Source organism: Dipodomys spectabilis, unplaced genomic scaffold, assembly GCF_019054845.1.
Source record: "Dipodomys spectabilis isolate Male_0828 unplaced genomic scaffold, ASM1905484v1 ptg000026l, whole genome shotgun sequence".
NCBI lineage: Eukaryota > Metazoa > Chordata > Mammalia > Rodentia > Heteromyidae > Dipodomys > Dipodomys spectabilis.
This window is the reverse complement of record NW_024870703.1, coordinates 2,383,273-2,404,896: the sequence shown is the minus strand read 5'-3', so window position 1 is coordinate 2,404,896 and position 21,624 is coordinate 2,383,273. Positions and strand designations below refer to the sequence as shown.

The 21,624-nt window shown below is 34.5% G+C and overlaps 1 protein-coding gene across 15 annotated transcripts in view; it reads right to left on the bottom strand.

Moving 5' to 3' along the window:
• The window catches only part of Nrxn1 (neurexin 1), a 1,031,461-nt gene that overhangs the window by 549,234 nt on the left and 460,603 nt on the right, over positions 1-21,624 (bottom strand). For 8 of the 15 annotated variants that reach the window (XM_042675422.1, XM_042675423.1, XM_042675430.1 and 5 more), the window contains 2 exons: positions 20,000-20,026; positions 1,916-2,038 (listed from right to left, as the gene is read on the bottom strand). In XM_042675422.1, the coding sequence (XP_042531356.1) occupies positions 1,916-2,038; positions 20,000-20,026 (150 nt within the window). The remainder of the gene's footprint in view (positions 1-1,915; positions 2,039-19,999; positions 20,027-21,624) is intronic. The other 7 variants (XM_042675427.1, XM_042675431.1, XM_042675432.1 and 4 more) reach the window with 1 other exon arrangement.

Below are 21,624 nucleotides of genomic sequence, written 5' to 3'. Positions count from 1 at the left end.
CTTGGATTCAATTCCCCAGCACCACATAAGCAAAAAAGAAAAGAGCCGGAAGTGCCACTGTGGATCAAGTGGTAGAGTGCTAGCTTTGAGCTAAAAGAGCTGAGGGACAGCACCCAGGCCCAGAGTTCAGGCCCCACGATCAGACCCAAAAAAAAAAAATGTGGGAAGAAAGAATGGAGGGAAAGAAACTGGAGGAAAAAGGAAAATGAAAGAAAAAACGATGAGAGGGAAGTTAGGCTTTTACTTGCAGTAGAACAGTAAGTATTGGTTGTAATACAGAAAGTGTGCTGAAGTTTGAACACAATTATTTTTTTAACTCTTAGATACTAGATCAGTTAAAATATCCTCAGTAGATGCAAAATCTTGGGTAACATTTTGAAGAAGTGCAGGACATATGTAAGATCAATATGATTCTCCACAGATTACTTATTAGTTACAGGTAATGACAGTGAAAAAACTGGACACATTATCTACCACCTGATGAGATGTAAGCACAGATAAAGACAGCATCTGCCTTCCAGTGCATTTTTCCAGACAGAATCTTATAACAAAGTCACCTGTTTGGAAAGTGGGCTTTCATGTAGGAGCATCATGCCTGAAGTTAATCATGAAGAAAAATCAGATAAACACATAATTCACACCAAGTGTTACATTCACACCAAGTAATGGTGGAGAATTATATTCTTCAAAAATGTCACTGCCTTAAAAGACAAAGAGTTTGTCAAAATGTTGTAGATTGGATGAGACTAAAGAGACAGCAATTTAACAGCATATCTGAGCTTAGACTGCAAACATTGCTGGAGAAATAAGAAACTATCTTACAAAAAAAACACAACGTAAATTCAACTGATAAACCTGTTTGATGACAATGCAGGGGACAAGATACATTTCATAAATGCAAAATTCACTGAAGTTGCCAATGTTTACTTTGAGGTGTGTAAGCAGCTATTTGTAATCCTAGAAAAGCTGAGCTGAAGCATTAAGGAGACATTGTGTATGTCACTTCTCAAACTGGCTAAGAAAAAACAAGGAGAGTATGAGAAACAAGAGAGGAAGAAATTGCAAATGTCAAAGCAAATAGGGTAAAATGTTTGCAAGAATAAAGAAAGCCGGCGCTGGTAGGTTATGTCTGTAATCCTAGCTATACCAGAGGTTGAGATCTGAGGGACTGAAATTCAACAAGAGCTCAGGCAGGAAAGCCTGTGAGAGTCTTATCTCTAAGTAAGGCATTTATTGCAGAGCCATACATTTTTTAGGATGTTGTTGAATATAAAGAAATAGACTCTAAGTCAAACCAAAATAAGCCAAATGTGCTTGTCCATGCTTATAATCCCAGGACTTCAGGTAGGAGGATTATGACTTCAGTGTCAGCCTGGTTTATACCATGAGACTTGATCTGAAAACCCCCAACCTTGACACTGTTGGCTCCACGCTTCTAATCCTCCCTGATTCGTGCCTAATATGAAAAGTCAGTTCATCTGACCGAATGCTATTATATCTACCAATTTAGTTAGAAAATAAAAGTTAAAACTTGCTACTGCTCATCAGTTAAATATGTGAGAATCAAACAAAAAGAGTAAGAAGAAATCATCAATTAAGCAATGACTTCAATACTTTTTGAGACATATTCATCAAGCCACAAAAGTAAAATTCACTGTAACTTCTTCTCAAGTTATTAATGGACACGAATATGAAATAAAAAATTGTTATTCATTTGGGAAGAAATACTCACCAGACTTCTAAGTAAATGGTTTTTTTTTTTTTTTAGCAGTGAATTAAATAAAAAACAAACAAACAATGGATTTACGAATGAACTGCCTATGTAACTTTACTTTCAAGTTGTAGATCATCCTTGATTTAAACAGTGACCTATAAGAAAAAAGAAAGTCTTAAGGGGTGATGCTATGGTATTTACCTGTCATGGCCTGTTGATCATCAACTGTTAACTTTAAACTTTTTCCTCGACGAACCACACGTACTGTGTGCCATTCATTATCATTGAGGTTATAGCCAGCAAAAAGGGTCTCAGGACCTTTGCCTGTAGAATATGCCAAACAGTCATTATGGACAATCAGAATCAGTAAGGCAAATGAACCTCACAGAAAGAAAAAGGAAGATAAAGAAAAGGGGGAAGAAGAAAGAGGGAAGAGAGAGAAGAAAAAGTAGACAGAGAAAGAGAAAAAGAGAGAGAAAGAGAGAGAGAAGAGAGGCTGGACCAATTTTCAAGCCCATTAGAGTTATAGCAAGCAAGGAAAATGACAAGTTAACAAACATTCAGGTATGACAATTTCAGAATCTTTTATGCATCGATCTAAGATAAGTCAACTAACCTGTTGTCATAAATAGGCACAATCAATATACTATAGGGAAACCTCCAAAATTTACACACACAGTTATTTTAAAGTAATCACAGAATTTCTTACATTTATTATTTTTCTTACTAATGAACTGGTTAGCAGTCTTATGGCTTATGAGACATCTGACTAGAGGTCATTACCAATCCAGTTTCAGTGGCATGGTAATTGGCTGATTAAACTTGAAAGAAGCGTTAAGTTTTGTTTGTGACAGCATTTCCTCAGCTCTCAAATCTTTACCTCCAATACTCACCAACTTCTTAAGTTCACCAGTCTTTGAATATACATTAAACCTCATTATAACTGACTGACCTGTATGTAGTAACTCTCTACATGTGTATATGCAAATAGAAACTTCCTGAACTTGGAAGAAATGGCCAAATATAAGGCAGAGAAATTAAAATGCAAATATTGAGTGGGAAGAGGGGAAAAGTGGTATCAGATTGGAAGGGATTCTCAGACAATGGCCAACATAAGGAGCAAAGAGTGTAGCCAAACTATAAAAGGACTTTCAGTGAACCCATCAAACCTATGCAAATAGAATTTAAATAAGACTTAAAAAGACATCTTATTTCAGAAAATTATGTAGTGCTAATGACCAAGATTAAAAGGGGAATAATTGAAATAATTTATTAATAATAATTCTAGTATATCTAGAATCTTTATTAAATAAGTACTTTTAGTAGGCCACCATTAATTATCATTTTAGAAAAATGTGATAAATATACATTTTTTTCTTTAGTGATGAGATTTTCCTATTCTGTTTTCAAGTACAGAAACTTGCTGTTACATTGAGAAAATGAAGAGCCTCGACATTACTGAATTGAATGGCTTTCTGCTAATAAAGAGTCAGGACTGGAGACTTAATTGTTGTTATCCAAACCCTACCAACACAGGCAGTTGATGTCTAAAGATCCAGTGGAAAAGAAAAAGAAAAACAAAAGAAGACAAAGAAAAATGTATGTCAGACAAGCAAGCAGGGGGAAAAAATTCTCAGAATCTTCTCCTCATTCACTTGGGACCATTATTTTCTTTCAGGACAATGAGCTGTCCCTCACATCTTATTTCTGTCTTGTGCTATTGGTGATACTTAAAAGTCTCTCCTTCCCCATGGGTGTGTCTCTTGAGGTTAAAATGCATCAGTGATCTAAAGCTAAATTGTGCAAGGTACATTGCCTCTGTTCTTTCGCAGCAGCAAACTACCGTTAAGATTACAAATCTCTCTTTGTTTCCTCTTTAAGGGAAGATAAAATTACACATCTAGATATATCAATAAAAAGTTCTGGGTAGAACGGTTTTGAGAGATTGATCACTAACTGACTAGTGGAAGCTGGCGAGTTCAGGAACGGCAAAACGGCCATGGGACCAAAAAATGTTGAAAGTGTGTTCCTGGATCAAAGGCTCTCCTTCCAGCTTCAGCAGTGAGGAAAGCATCTAAAAGCACAGAAGCTGAGCATCCTCCTGACAGCTGGGTGATCCCTGGTTTTGATCTTTGAAAAGAGAATATATTATTTTAAAGCTACTTTTACAGGGGAGAATTTTTTTCTACTTCAAAATATGTGCTTTAGAGCAGCTTTCTTCCCATCCCTTTAATTTTAAATATGTTTTCACAAGGAAAAGCCATATACGGGTGATATCATCATCATATCCCATTCTGGGGGCCATCCTGCAGTACAGTCATAATGCCTAATCTACGAAACGGCTATTTCCACAACAGGCCCCAAATCTAATTAAAAAAATAACCCTTTGGTTCATAAAAACCTCTTTGGGCTAAGTTCAAACATCTCCCTTGCATTATTAAAAACACAAGCAAATTGATATTGGAAGACTAGGTTCTTAGAAACATCCTGAATAGTCTGGGTTTGGAATAATGGTAGTGATGTAACCCAAAAGGTACTCTGGGCTGGAAGTTCAGGTCTGTGATTACTAGTACTTGATTTACTATGAAAAAGAAATTGGGGCTGGTGAGCGCTTAACATGTACAAGGCAGTTTATCTGCCATCTTATTTCAGCTTTTCATCATTATCAACCTGCAAATGTGAGGCTGAAGGTTTACAAAGCTAAACCTATTTGTCTCATGGTCACACAGCTTACAAGGGGGGAGAACTGAGTGTTGTTTGAGGTCTGATTTGCTCAAAGCCTACTTGTTTTCCCTTTCAGTATTTAGCTTGTCTTTATGAGACCCTTCGCGGAATTTGAGTTCCCCTTTCCCCCATATCTTGTATCTTTGTGATGTCTTGGTGATGTTTTCCAGCTTGCCTTACAAAAGAATCACACTGGTGAGAAAACCTCCACACAGCCGCTAAGAGTCTCTAGTGAGGAGAATCTTCTCATAATTCACCCTCTACTTAGGGAGAAGGCAGCCTGGTGCAAACCAGGAAGAGGACATCACAAAGAACCAAATCTGCAATAGTTCCAGCTGGGATTTCCAACCTCCAGAACTACGAGCAAAGACGTGTCTATTATTGAAACCAGCTACTCTATGGTATTTTGTTAAATCTTCTCAATGGTCCATGAGAGGGTACAATACTTGTGAGATTAAGAAAGTCTAAAGCATGGTTGCTTAAAGTTAGTTTTTGTTTTGTAGGGAGTTGTGTCTTATATGCAGTCTTATACTTGATTCTGACTGGCACCTATTATTTAAGCCACAAAGGCATCATCTCATATTTTGGATTCAAGAAAGCAGATCTAGAAAGGTGAGGTGAATTATAAGTCTCAGTCAGAAGCAGTAAGGAACAGAGCTAAGAGATTTTTTTTTCTAGCTTTCCAGGTTCACTAAAATGTCTTTCCCAAAGAAAGTGTTACAACTGTAGCCGTACAAGAGGTAAATGTAAAAGAGGAATGCAGTGGGTGGGAGAAGGTCCACAGGTACTAATTCCACCAGACTGGGTCAGAATTCAGCATTGCAGGCTAAATGTCTCCAGAGCACAACTATTTAGTTGGAGAGCTCAGGTGTCTACATTACCAGTTCAATAATCTGTAAAGAAAATCAACCGGTTACCATGCTGATATAACTTAACTAATTAGGCTTAAGCTCTTCCTGTGAGTCTCTTTGAGTTAGATTTGAACTTAAACTTATTCTATTCTATTGGGGAACATAAATTAATATGTAAAATGTTTTAATGAAGAAAAGAATAGTTTCCAAAAAGTGTATGGTTAATTGATCCTACTCATCTTTATTCCAGGTGAGTTATGGGAGATGTTAGCTGTCTTATCTTAGTCCTCCTAGTGGCAATGTTGGTAGAATGGTGTATCCATGATTCATTTCGAACCTACTTAACATGTGTCACCTACTTTTCATGCCATTCTTTTCTTTCCTGCACCTTTACAATTTTCTTCCTATTTATAAACACCTGACAGTACTCTTCCAAATACATTTTGAAAGGATCTTCCTGCTTTGGGTAGCAGAATCAGCACAACCCAGAGACAAGACAGTATTGTACACTGAGTTCTAGAGACAGTGCTGGAACATTCATTCAAATGTCAATTCTCCCGTATTTCCATGGACAAGGCATAGTAGAGAAAGCTTGAGTGTGGGTAAGTAATATCAACCTGTATTCCAAAGGAAATTTTGTATGTTCTGTTTTGTTGGGTTTGGTTAAATTGGTGGGCTTCTTTAACTTTTCCTTCTACAATCTGTAAATATGTGATCTGCTCTCCTTTATTGAATGGTTTTAAGGACCAATAGAAATTACGATTTTGACATCTGATGTGACATCAATGATAGTTATCTCTTGCATTTAGGAGAGAATAAGGTAAAGGACAATTTGTGGGTTCTACAAACATCTCCAAAGCACCTACCACTTACAAATACCTGGTAGCTTGATATAGTATATAAATAAATAAGATACTGTTATATAAAAAACAATATGCATGACTTTAATTAAGTAAGTACACTGAATAGTACAATCATTTGAAATTAGGACATTCAAAATCCTACCTTTTGGAACAGTTGTCAACTTAACCTAAGATTTAGTACTATTTTCTTTTGCTTAGTTACTTCCCAAAGCATTCACAATAAATGTGAAAGTAAATTATATATATATATATATTTGTATGTATATATATAAGTATGTATTTATATACACATATATATATAAGTATGTATTTATATATATACATACAAATATATATATATATATATATTGCAAAGGAGAACACAATTGGTTAATAAAGATGGAGTAACATGAGACGCCCATGATATTAATTTTGGATCACTTGCATAAAAATGGGTAGGTAAGTGTCTGTGACTGCTTAGACTGGTTTGGGAATGTGAGTTGGTAGGGCAGTATTGGAAAGCAATAGGGAAAAGGAAAATGTAGATAGAGACTCTTTTAAGTAATATATAAGCAGAGACTTCTAGGAGAAAAACTTCATAGATATACCTGGAATTGAATGATATATAAAGTTGATATAAATTTGGGAGTACATAAACCATATCAGTTTCATTTGTATTCATATGACATTTAGATTTTGGTACCATATAGAAGAAGTTTATTATATCTCCCTCTGATGGTATATTTCAGACACTTTAAAAGTATACAATGTCTGAAAGGTATCTAGTCTTTTATACAGCAAAGAAATATTTTCTCATTTATACCACTACCTAATTAGTTTAATGGTTCATCTGCCCACACTGTTAACTTAATGTTCAAATTGGGAAGTTGATGGATGTGTCTGCCTTGATTACAAAATTTGCCTTTTTAGAAAGGATGCACTCACTTCATCCACTTTATTAATAATTGTTATGTTTTAGTATAGCCATATGAGCTGAAATACTGGCATAAGTCAAGGTTGATCCTAATGTTTCATAGTTGTCATATAAATTTTAACAAGAAATATGAACTTTGCCTTACACATATAACTGGCTGTATATTTATACATGATTTTAACAGTTCTAGAAGATTAAACTTTAAATTACAAAGACATGATTTGACACCATAACATCTATAATTGTGCAATTACAAAACTGAATAGTCTATACTATATCTGTTGTTTTCCCCCATGTAATTGCTCTTATGCATTATGAACAACAGGGCATGTGTATCCTGTTAATTTATTTGGAAATTATTTTGTACACAACACTGATTTCAGTATTAGAAATGCCTTCACTCAGAGTCTGGAGGAGCCTATATCCTAATAGGTCTATGATCAAAACTTGTATTTTTATAAATATATTTGTTTTTATAAGCCATGTGGTCATCATTGCAATTATTCAAGTTTGTTCTTGTTCTATGAAAATTGTCATAGAATATATGAACAAATGTGAATGGCTTTTTCCAATAAAGCAGTATTAATTAAAAGATGGCATGTTTGTGAACGATAATTTTTAGGTTCCTTTAAGATATACACAAATGAATAAACAAAAATATTTTCTATAAGTATTTACAATGGATAACCAAAAAAAAATTGCAAGGATTTAAAAGTTAGGCAACCTAAGTTTTAGGTTCAATGCTACTATTAACCTAAATTATGCTGGTTAGTATAATTTACTGATTTTAGTCTTTGTTATCTTACCAGGGAAATGACTACCATGAACTCTCAAAACAATTTCAGTACATTTTGATAATAATGTACATGAACTGGAAGAAGAGCCCTTCATTTCTAAATTCTGGACTATATCAGCCTCATTTTTTGTTTTCAAATTTAGAAGCTTTTATTAAAAGGTTTGAGGCATGTGCATGCATGTGTGTAAAAATGGTTTTGTTTTTCCTCTGTATCAATTCTTCCAGATATGAACAAGTTCTATTTGTCAGTTTACTTTATGTCTGGGGGTAGTTAAGACCCTGTCGGGAGGGAGCTGGAAAGAAGCCTTGTCATTGGGACACTCTAGGCAGAGAGAAATGCCCTATAAACAGAGAAAAGCCCATCGCTCCTTGATGCCTGAGTCATGGCTCTTGGCAGTATTTGCTCCTGGCAAGACAAGAGGATGTGCTTCTTAGGCTGTAATTATGGCATTTGACTTTGCTACTAGTTTCTGGTTTTAAAATCATTACTTTAAAATTAATCTGACCTCTGCTTACAAGATTATCGAAGGATGATAATGGTTTAAATGTTTCTATTTTATCATTCTCAATTTTTAGAATTAGGCTATGAGAGTGAACCTTTTTTTGTTTTTTAGTTCTCCTATGAGCCAGCTAGAAAATGGCAAAATAAAATTAAAACATGTAAATCACACTTCCAGATTATTCTTTTGCTACTTTCTTACAGTGTCAGGGATAGTATAAGCTACATAATTTTTAGGCCCCTGTGCTAACTGAAAATATGGTGTCCTTGTTAAAAAATTAAGAACCCCAAGATATGAGAGTAAAGCATTAACCCAAGCACAGGGTTCTCCTAAACACAGGGTGCTGGGAAATTGCATAAGTTGAATCCTGTTGAATTGCATAAGTTGCATCTTGTTGAATCCAGTCCTAATTAGGAGTATAAATGGTATGCTTATTTATTCTACAGCAAGTTCTATATTTGGGAAGGTGCAGACAGTGTTGGGAGCAAATCCTTTATTTGCCTATGTAGGAGGCACAATTGAGTCATCTTCCCCCATATTGTGGGTGCTTAATTACATGGCCCTCTGGGGTGTCAGAAAAGCTGCCCCTATCCTGTCTTTCTGGTGATGTCTAGTTAGTCACGAACTGGGCTTGGTGACAGACCAATCACCCTAAGAAGCAGAAGCTTGAGTGGCTGAGCCTTACAACCCTGCCCTCTTCTCTTTCTCTTTCTGTATATTTCCCCTCAAGTTACCTCCATTGAGCCATGGATGCATCCTTGAGAACTAATCTGAATGCCTTTATAATGAGCTGTCCATCCTTTCCCCCCGCCCCTACTCACAAAGATATTTATAGAGACCTAAGGCAGACACATTTCTCCACACTAAAATATAAGAAATATCCCTTCCCAATTAGCATGCATGTTGAACAAATATTATAAAGCCAGTCATTAAGCTGGGATATGTCTGCTTTTCAGAATTGAGGATTAAAACAGAGGAAAAACATTTGATCAATATTTGACAAGATTGTTCATATACTGTTTATATTGTTCAATCTTTCAATTTGCTTAGTTAAAACTCTACCTTTAGCCCCATCCCCTCTTTCAAAAAATATGTTTTTTGAATATCTGGTGCAGATATTCTGGTGGATTATTATCTAGCTCCCCAAATTGCAAGCTGTGTGACCTTGAGCAAGCTACTTACATTTTTGTTGCCAGGATTCCTATTAATAAAATAATCTAGTAACAGAAGGAATCTATAATAATTGTAGTTAACAAATTTTGATTGCCTAAACTAATGCTAGCTATATGGTAAGCCCTCCACTATAGTAAAACAGTATACATAATATTACATTGCCTTGATTACTATCTCTTCTCAATGAATTTTACATCTCAGAGAAAATACCCTGTATCTTCTAGCTCAGTGCCTTGAACATAATAAATACTCAGTTTTTAAATGGGTATTTTTTCAGATTTGAGATGACATTTTTATGACTGCTAAAATAGCTCTTGATATTAAATTAAGCCAAGTAATTGATTAAAAGTAACACCATCCACTTCTAATGTCTCCATTCACAAAAGTTTCACAGCTGGAGAATTTGGGTAACTTAGAAAAAGACTATTTGAACAGCTTCCCTGACCCCTCTGTTGTGCTGAATAAACTTAAAATGTATGGACTAGGTAGCAAAATGACCTAAGACCCATACATAAGTTGGGAACTTCTACAGTCAGAGATTAGTTGGCTTAGAAATTAAGGAAACTCAAGGTATAATGAGTAATTATTGAAAAATAAAAAAGAGTTTACAAAAGTAAAGAGGAGAAAAAGAAAATAGAAAAGACCAGAGGTGCATTTTGTCTGCAAGAAAATCTATCCTTGGAACAATGTTGAAAATACGCTCCAGGGAGTTCTGTGTTGCTTTCTTAAATCATAGTAACTCCATTCTATTGACCTTAAAGTAAATTCCAGCATCTTACATGCCTTTCCTTTTCTTCCTAAATATCATAGCTCTAGGTAGAAAAGAAATCTTTTGGGCTTCATCGCTTTGATATTGATTGTACCCATTTATGACAGACCAGGGTAAATATTTCTGTTGTAAACATTTTTAAATATAAAAAAAACATACACCTTAAGAACTAGAATTCACTTTTTGAGTGTATAATTACATTTACAACACAGTAAAAATGAGCAAAATTTAAATACATATATTGCTAAAAGAATGTTTCTAAAATATCTACCTTAAGTCTAATCTAGGTTAACTGTCAAGTTTAGAAAGAGACATAATAAAATAATCTAATACAATGAAAGTAAAAAAAATGGACTGTGATTTCATTTTAAGGGAAAAAGTTCATTTCCAGGAAATGTTTATCACATAATAGGATTGCTAATTGGTATAAAATTAAGTGCTAAAGAGTTAAGTGCTTCAAAATAAGCATTATAGACTGAGAAATGTTAATTTGTATAGAGAAAAGTATGATGTTGATTTATATTTCCATTTATTTAGACATGTCTTATGAGATCCTACACAGAACCATGTTTAAGTGATAAAACTCTAAAAATATACAGACAATAAGAATACAAATATTTACAAATATGCAACTTGGAATTTCATAAACAATCATGATTATGGTCACAAATGCAAAGATGATTTGACAAAGTATCATTCCTACAATTTTCTATTGTAACAGTCATAGAAACTATTTTCCTGAAGACAAGAGGAATGTATACTTTTTGCATTAGAGTAGTTATTATTAATTAGGCTAACTGCAGAAATCAGTTTCAGTTCCATGACTCAACTTGAGACCATTTATTCTAGTTACTGAAAATATATTAGATTTACTCTTCTGTTTAAAGTTGCTTCTGGATCAAAATCAGAAATGAATGGCTCACCTTACCTTCCAGAAAGTGCTCTTTAAAGGTGGTGAGCCCAGCTAGGCTCATGACTGCTAGAAATTAAATTATGAATTTTTACAAAACATCATAAATTACAAAAAATTCTGTAAAATCAATTTTGTCAGACCCCCAAAATATGTTAATTCTACAGTATTTGGATTTCTATTTGCACAAATATCAGAACATGATTGAGTACACTAGATTATTCAAGGAGAGTTTGAATATCTAGCACATACAGAGTAGACAGTGAAAGAAAGAGTAGCAGCAACAAATGAAGTACATGCACAGTGCAGCTAATGAATAGAGCCCATGAGGTAGAAGACAACATTAATGAGCGAGAGATATGGAAAAGTGGAAGGTATAACCAAAGCAGAAGCAAGGAGGTACCAAGGAGAGGAGTAGAAGAAACAGCGTAGAAATACAGAGACAATACTAAGTGATCATAACAGTAAAAACACGGAGTAGGTTCCTAAATAACATTGCAGTTCTTGACCCTTGTTCTAATATGCTTCACTCTATGACTGAAAATTGTTTATGTTTATAGCAATTGCTGAATATCTTTATAATAAACCTTCATCAATAAACTATCCCAGATACTTGTCTGCTTCTTAGGTTCTTAGAAATAGCTTTACCTAATACAAACCATTATACAGTATTGTGGAAACTATTATTTTCTCATATACTAACTAGTAATGTTTTTTAGGAAATATTTATAGAAACTAGATAAAAGTGATTAGAAATGCTGAGATCCTATAAAATAGCCCAAAATATATTTGTTTTAGTAGTTGGAAAAATAATTTCATTACCTAATAAAAGTTACCTATTTTTTAATTTGCACACATTATGATATAATCTAATCTAAGCTATATTTGAATAAGCATGAGTTTGGGCTTAATAGGGAATGGAATTAATACATTTTTGTTGTAATAAAAATATTTTAAAGTTTAGGAAAACCGATTTTTAAAATGTCAACCATAATGGTTCTCTTAAGCATAGGTCCGTTAGTTTATTTGAGTATGTAAACAATCTCTATATCTGCCTCTGTCTCTGTCTTTGTGTGGCTCTGTCTTTCTCTATGTGTCTCTGTCTTTCTCTGTGTGTGTCTCTATCTCTGTCTCTCTGTCTCTGTCTCTGTCTGTGTCTCTGTCTCTGTCTCTCTCCTTCTCCCTCTCTCTTTTATCTGTTGTAGGGCCTGAATCTCATGGCCTGGGTACTGTTCCTGAGCTTTTTCACCCAAGGTTAACATTCCACCACTTTAAGCCACAGCACTACCTCTGGTTTTCGGGGTGGTTAATTGAAGGTAAGTCTCGGGGACTTTCCTGTCCTGGTGTCTTTGAACTCTGATCCTCATATCACAGCCTACTGAATGGCTGGGATTATATGTGTGAACTACCAGTAGACAAAAATTCTCATGAAGAACAAACTCTAGGAATCAGTCAAAATTCTCCAAGTTCTTCCAAAATTTTCAGGTTCTGAAGCTTAAACCACATAATCTTAATGAGGAGCATGTACATTCTGTACATAGGAGCAAAACTGGACTGCTTATATTTACCTGTCTTATCACTGAAATGAACAATGCATCACTTTTAAGTGATATGTGTCTTCAGTAGGTAGCTGACATTTCCTACTTTATAATTATGTAGGAAGCTGAAGTACAGGATCATATTTTTCTCTTCATATTCTTTAGTATGTAAGTAATTAATAAAGTATAAAAATAGCAATGGTCTTCTTTTTATTAAAATTGTGAATGTATTACTTACTAGACACTATATTGAAAATGCACTATACAACTTGGAAAGGAAGGAGGGGGTCATAAGGGAAAAGAAAACTGGGAGAAAACGAAGGAAGAGGTGACACTGTTCATAAAGATATGCACTCATTATCTGGACTATGCAACTGAAACTCCTCTGTACATCACCTTTACAATAAAAACTTAAAACAAATAACATAAAATTGTGAATGGTAGAATTGTAAAAAGAAAACTACATGATTAATCAGACACTTTTGATCACTGCTTAACACTGATACTTTTCTAGAGATTCAATGCTATTTTAAACACTTCACTAGTGATTTTGATTTTGTAGAAATTAACTCCCTGTGAAAGTGAATCTTTATAAGTACAAAAGTAAAAAGATCAACCATTTCACATATAGAAGAATGCTATTGGTACCTTTATGAAACTAAGCCAAGGAAGAAGCTCTAATCATGTATCTGCAAATGAGATAAAATAAATGTAAAAACTTCTTTATAGGAAGAAGTTTAGACTCAAAGTGTTGCTCTTCATAGTTTTGGACTTATGAAACTTATAATGCCATTTTTGCAGAAAAAGAAGATTGGACAGGAAAGAAAGAAAACAAAAAAGAAGTTGAAAAAGAGAAGGAACTTAAGGAGGATGTGGTGAATATTTACAAACTACTTGTTTCTAACACTACAAATAATGCCTTGCATTCCATTATATTAGGCAGCATTCTGGCTGCCTAAAATAACAGCTCTATCAAAGAAACCAATAAAGGAATATGAAATACAGGCTGTTTTGTGAGATTTTCTAGATATTTTCAGATAATTTCTACATATATCATGTTTTCATGACATCTTCTCATAGAAGGACAACTGAATAATTCAGTCAGCACTAATCTGGATTTATGCACTGCTTCGGACATATACTTTTGCAGTCACTGAAAGAAATGTTTCAGTGAATAAACTGACAGCTAAGTCTGGTTTCAATGTTGCACTTCTTAGAAAAAAAATCCAGAGACAAACACCATAAGTTCATTATTCTTTATCAGGTTCTTTCCACTGGGACTGTCATAGGTATATTCTATGCTAAAATGAGATTTAAATTGTCTGTGATTTTTGTTTCAGTAAGGTATTATCTAAAATTCTGTAAATTATGCATATGCTGAGTGCTTTAAGAATAGATCTATAAACTTGTTTTGTATGTTTAAGAATTTAGTTGTGTGTTTTTGTAAAGTAGAGCATAATCTCATATTTGTTTGCAGTTTTATTGATCAGATGTTTAAGATTATTTGGAATAATCTATTAAAATTATATTAAGGCTGGGCACTGGTTGCTCACATTATATTACTAAGTATTTAGGAGGTTGAGATCTGAGAATTGTAGTTTAAAGCCAGCCTGGGCAGGACTCAGCTCCAATCAACCACCAAAAAGCTGGAAGTGGCACTGTAGTGCATGGAAGCCTTGAGCAAAGAAGCCCCAAGTACAAGCATGTAGGTCTAGAGCAATTATTTTATTAGAAAAGAATAATCTTTTACACTTTTATGTCAAGTTTCATATTTCTGTACTGGCAATAAGTAGATTAATATTCATCAGGACCAGAACTCTGCTTTTGAAGTCCCTGTGATACTGATAACCCTATTTACGTGGTCATCTGAATAGAAAATACATGACAACCATATTCTTCCTTATAAGTCTTATAAATTTAAACATGTAGATAGATAAAATAGACTTCCTTCAAAATTCATTCCAACTGTCATATTTTTCTAAAGACTTCTTATCATATTCAAACCACTTGCTTATTTTAGCTATTTGTTTTCTATTAGAAGCCTATAGTCTCTTCTTTCCTTCTCTCTCTCTTTCTCTTTCCCTCTCTCTCTCTCTTTCCCTCTCTGCATTCTAAATTCAGTTACTCTTAAGATTTTGGTAAAAATGGGAGAAAAATGAAGGAGAGTATAACAATATTCAACAAGAAACAAACTCATTACCTTACATATCTAACTTTAACCCCTCTGTACATCACTTTGACAATAAAATTAAATCAAAGAAAGATAATGAGTAGAAATTCGTAAAAATTCTCATTTATTTTACTTTCCTCCATATATGCATTCAGCAAACAATAACAACAACAGGGACATTAAACTCAAAATTCCTCTATTCATTTCTGCGCCTATGCTTATTTCTTAAACGGTGTGTTTGCAAGGCTGTCAGACAGCACAGCCCCTGAGAGTCAATGAGTGACAAACACAAGTTAAATGCTTGTTGTAGGGGCAGAGACAGAAGACTCCCTTCTCCAGCTCTCTTTTCTTTGGGCAGCACATAGCTGCTCTGCACTGAATATTTGCTTCATGTTAGCAAGTTCCAGCCCGCAGAATTCCCTCCTATCTTCATCAGTAGCTTGCCAAACTACAGCCTGATCAAAGTAATCTAATATGGCTTAAGTGCCACTGGTTGACATTTTGCATTTCTTTATTGCTTTCCATTTTTATCTCCATAGAAAAATTGGTGATAACTAATATCCAGTTGATCTTTTCATTCTGGTAATAAAATGATAATACAAAGATCTTATTATCTACCCCAGACATCCATCAAAGTACATTTTCTAATAACATGCTGTGCAGAGTGTTTCTTATCTATCTTCAAGTCCAAAGTGAGGTTAAGTGCTTGCCTGTAAATTCTGTTTTGTCTCCAGTACTTGGGTACTGAACTGCAAAAAGTATCTGAACTTCAACCTCTGACATTTTTCTCCCATTCCTGTCATCTATAATTGTGTTGTTTCTGAATCTAAGATGAATCACTTTCTCTGAGAAGACTATAAGAGTTTTTGTTCATGTAAGCATATAAGATGGAAGAGAACAGGAAGAAGGCTACATTGGAAATGGCAATAGAAGAGGAAACTTGGAAAAACAAATGAAGAGTAAATGGGCAGGAGAAGAGGCAAATATACAAGCATAATTTAAGTCAAATGATATGGACACACAAGACATGAATTGATGAAACTATATATGTATATATATTACACACACACACACACACACACACACACACACATATGGAGAGAGAGAGAGAGAGAGAAAAGTGGCCCCAGTTTTGCATCATCTCACAAGAAATAAAAAACCCTTTAAACAATTTTAATAGTTTAAAAGACTTAGGAGGTCAAGATTTTTCAAGTCATTAAATGCTATGGACTATGCAAGAAGCTACCAATCACACAGCTTTTCATTCAAAAAAATTCATAATTCAAAAAGCATCTGGTTTGGCTTTTTTGACAATGGTTTATTAGATTTAGCTTTGTGTTAGTAATTATTCTTAGGATAATTTTTTGTCCACAGGTCCATCAGTTTGAAAAATGAGTTCAAATATATTTGTCTATTAGAATATTATTTTATAGTCCTTTCCATAGATCTTGATTAAAGTACTTTTAATTGTTTCGAAAGAAACCATCATGATTAAAAGTTGGTGTCTCCTTGAGCAATTCAATATAAGATTGTTGAATCATGATAAACCGTTATTCTCAAGATGGGGAAGTTGGGAGAGAAAAGGTAATTTAGCTGTCTTTTTATTCTAAGATGACAGTAAAAATCAGAGGTATTATATCCTTCAGCTTACCTTTTATCCCATGACTTTTCAAAAACTATCCTAAACCCAATTCCAAGCTGTTGATTACAAGCATATTTCAGTAATGATAAACTCAAAAAATGTATCAATAAATGGAGACTGGTCTGGGATTGTATGTAAACACATTCCCTTCTGCAATCTGAAAGATAAAATATTCATTTCTACACTCACATGGACACTGTTCACAGAAATATCTCTTTAAAAAGAAATAAAAGAAAGAAAAATATAACCTATGTATACATGAAGGCAAGGTTAGACTCTTAAATGAAAAGAGGCTCTGTTCTTTTATTTAAAGATGCTTGATTTTTTTTCTCTTTGAGAGAAATATGGTGGCAACAAAAAATCTGGTTTCATAAGTTCTTGGAAATTCAAATCTGTCCTTTCTCAGAGGAGCCTTTGTATAACCGTGATCCCTGGTCTAGCCACAGAGAATTCTATATCTGCATCTGCCCTTGTGACCCAGGATTGTGGAGAAATAAAACAATCTGACATCTCTTAACGGTCCTGTAGGATTGAGTACAGCAAGTCAGGTCTTTACTCTTCACCCATTCTTCAAAATCAAAAATCAGAAAATACGATACCATGCACATTTTCTCTTTTATATGGAGCTTGATGCTGTAAATTAGATAGGGAGGGAAAAGATGATGAGTACAGGAACTGCAGAACAATTTGAAGTAACTGCAGAGAACTGTCTCACATTTAATAATTTAGAGTTTAATATTAGTTCTCAAGGTGAGGTAATCATTTGGGTTGTAACTCCTATTTCCTGTGGCAGTTTTCTTAAAATATATCAATTGGAATATTTCATATTAATCCCAAATGCAGTTGATACCATAGGTATGGCAACAGCTTTTAGAGACAATCATGTTATGCAGCTGTGACTTAATAAACGTACATGAATCTTCACAGTTTCAGACAAGCCTGTGGTTCACAGAGGATTCATATGATAAATCACTTTTTCATTAAACTACAACTTAACCTGAAATCCAGACATTTCTAATTTATTTTTTATTGGGTAGCAAATGCAATGCAGGTAGGAAATCTCTGCTTATTTAATTCTTGTGAGTTGGACTCATATTATTTGATATGTAAATTTCTACCCATCCTTATCCTTGAGTCTTCTTCATAAACCTGGGGTTTTCTACAACATCTGCCCATTACTCTTCACACAAAAATAAAGGCAAAAGGAAGTGGAGTCATTACCTTGTCACTGAACGTTCCTTCCAGTGACTGCCCTCAACCATTTTCAGCCCTGTCCAAAGTGGACACTCAAAGTTCATAATTACTCAATTAATTTACCTATTTGAATGTCACTCATACTGTATAGAGGGGGGAATTTAAACTAGCCAGCCACAAAAAAATAACCTTTGCCTTCAAAATTATCTTTTGGGATGTCTGGTGTGGGTAGCAACTACCATAAACACCAGATTCTCCTGTTACCAAAAGAGGATTTACAAATAAGAAGATAATTTTAGTACAAATAGATAGATAGACTGATAGCTAGATAGCCAGCTAGCTAGCTAGCTAGCTAGATACTTAAAAGTCATTGATGGCTGGGCGCTGGTGGCTCACGCCTGTAATCCTAGCTACTCAGGAGGCTGAGATCTGAGGATCATGGTTCAAAGCCAGCCCGGGCAGGAGAGACCATGAGACTCCTATCTCCAATAAACCACCACAAAACCGGAAGTGGCGCTGTAGCTCAAGTGGTAGAGTGCTCGCCTTGAGCTGAAGAGCTGAGGGACAGCGCCCAGGCCCAGAGTTCAAGACCAAAAAAAAAAAAAGTCATTGATGAATCTATAAAGAATCCTAACTTATTACTTCTAAGTTCAGTTTATATAATCATATTTTGTTAGTTTAGAAAGCTATTCTTCATTATATGCCTACTAAAAATAAAAAGAAGACATACGGTTCAGGTCTAGAAAGGGGGCATTTTCCACACAAGTATTTTCTAGAATTCAGAATGGATCAAGAAAACATATTTGGATTGTGCCAAACCTGGTTTTTGGAGACAGAGTTTTCATATCTCTGTGCTCTAGAACTGAAAGTAAACAGCAACATGGTATGAGACATATAAAAAGTTTTCTTCAAAGAATGTGTAGAAGCAATGGGTTTGGAGAGCAGATTATGTATACTTGAAAAAGTTTATTTGTGTCATATCATTGAAAGATTATTTGCAGGAAATATTCTGTTTGAGATAATTTTTATTAATACTTGGCATGCTGGCTAGAGTTCATAATTAAAAGTTTAATTTTTATAATTCAGCTATTTTCTCATTACTCTAACTGAATAGATTCATCTTTATGCTACTTTAAAAATATGAACAAAAATGTAAACTGTACAAATACAAATATGAGCACTTGACAAGTGTGTCTTTTATCAGATAAAAACTGTTTTGCTTTTACGATTTTTATGACTTTGTATCCCAGACTAAAACATATTGTCATTTGGAAAAACAGCCAAACATCTGGGAAACAAACTTTGTCAATTCACACTTGGTTTTTCTCTTAAGATTGAGAAGAATATTTTACTATGTCTAAGGTATTAGAACCATGCTAGCATAATTCTATTAAATCATTAATGATTTTATGGTCATTCAGGGGGCTTTTCATTATGTGGTCAGCAAAACCTGGAAAAGAAAAATCTAAACATTGATAGAAAGAAATAATAATTTTTTTCTTCATATAATGCTGCACCTCAAAATAAAATCACAGTCCCCATACCCTGTCAGATCTCTGGCCCAAACAAAACTCAGTCCATACATCTTTGCTGACTCATCATTTGACATGCAAATCACAGAATCGAAGGATTTTGGTTATTTTTTTCAGAAATATGATTAGGATGTAAAAATCCATCATATAAGTCTTGTTAATAATTAAGGATAAAGCCTTCAGACCAATAATGTTGTAAGAACATGGTACAGAAAGGCACTTTACCATGTTAAAATTTAGATAAATTTAGAAGGAATTATGAATAACTCTCAACATGAGAGAAATTTAACATTTTGTTTTTATATTCAAGTAAAAAAATTAAAACAGAAGGAAATGAGACCGACAGTATATTCCTGCATTTGGCTATAAAGGGAACTACTGGAACTACTCAAGTCCAAGACCTGGCAAGATGAACTTGTAGTTGTACCTGTGTATAGGTATATAGGACTGTAAACAGGTGTTTGTGCCTTCTGTTAAAAAATACGTGCTGGCTCTTTTCCCACATGGAAATAGGAATCATGGTGGGAAACAATTCTGCTGTACATATTGCAAGATGAATTTTTACACCCCAGATGATGGACTGGTAGACTTCAAAAATGAGATTCTGAGTTTTATAAACATATTTCTCTTGCTCTTTCTCTTTGCTTCTCTTGGCTAGCTTACATCATAATGGAGGAATAACATTTTAAAAATTTTGAATAGGCACTTACTGGAATTACAGTTAATCCTGATACAATCTAGATGGGGAAGAATAGATGAAAAATGAAAATTTATCCTTCAAGGTAATAGCTGCAGACATCCAATAAAATCACAGTTCCACCCTTCCGGGGACAGACACATGCAAATATGGCCACTCCATAAGCATTATTGTTTACAGATGTCTAGAACCCAGATTATTGTTATAAAACTGCACCATTGGAAACAATCATTGAATGTTAAAAAAAATGGCCAATTCAAACAAAGCTACATGGTGACAAATCTAAGTGAAATGAATAGTAGTTAACTGTCAAAGATGCTTGACTTAGACTGGCCGCAACTTTTTCCCCATCTGTGAAAGAACATATCATGGTTTTCAGTGTAATTAAAAAGTGCTCCGTCACAATGGGGTACAAGTGCAAGCTCAGCTAGGCTCAGACATCTTGGACCTCCAAAATCTAACATCCCACAAAGGCCAACAGAATCATTCAGAATTCCAGTGGACCACTGGAGAACTAGGAGAAATTATTCTCATTGTGACCTAATGTTTTTGTATGTTTGGGTTCTTGTTCCTTAATTTAATTACCTCGGAGCAAAAACAGCCAGCTGTTGGATGTGTTACATGGAGGAAGAAAACAAAAGCAACTATGTTTATGCTTTAGAAAGCACAGTGGCTAAGGGGCAGCTCTGCTTCAGAGTACATTGTATCCCTCTCTTAGAAGCTACCAATGCTATCTCCATGAGTGTTAGTGTTAACATTACCATTAATTTTGTCTTTTGTGTATTTCCTTGACATGAGAGCAGATACTAGAAGAACAGAATGTCTGGTGTGGACTTCACAGAATGTGATCTGAATGATTATTTGTAAAGAACAACATGAGATGTCCTGTGTTCACTTGTGATATATCCTTGTTGGTTTCATTTTAGTATTTTTAATGCCTTTGGGGAACATGAAAAATATAAACCTAGATTCTGTATCCATATAGCTGAGTTTGTCATGTGTCGTCAACCGCATCAGAAAAGTGGTTGCAAACAGCCAAGGACCAGCACCTACACAGCTCTTTCTACAGAATGCTTTGCTATGGAAAAAACGCCCTTGAGGGTTCTTTGCTAGCAGCTTCCTGCAGCAATGAGACAATTTGACTGGCTTTGTAGTAACCTAATGTGGTCACTAGAGGGAACTCTAATAGAACAGGAAATGATGGTGTGCACTAAATAGGAATTTAAAAATAAACTATTATTTAACTTATTTTACTAGTGTCAGTTGCATGCAATTAAAGAAGAATAATGTATGCATTAATTTTGAATTTTCTGAGTTATCATTCTGCCCAGCACAATTTGAAAATGTAAGTGGGGTTCCCAAAATGCTCTCCTGTACTAGTGGTTTTGGTTTACTTCAAAATAAAACTGTCTACATAGTTTTGAATTTTAGTTTTCTGCATATCTTTGTTGTTTTCTATGTGTATGCAATATGTTCATGAAATACAGTAAAACCTCATTCATTTTTACTCCATTGGAGTTAACTATATTGAAACTTATTGGGCAGAATATTGAATCTTCACTTTCTCAGAAATCACCTAATTATTTTTTTTAATCAGGAATGAACAAGATTTAAATGTCAAGTGCAGGTAGGAAAAAA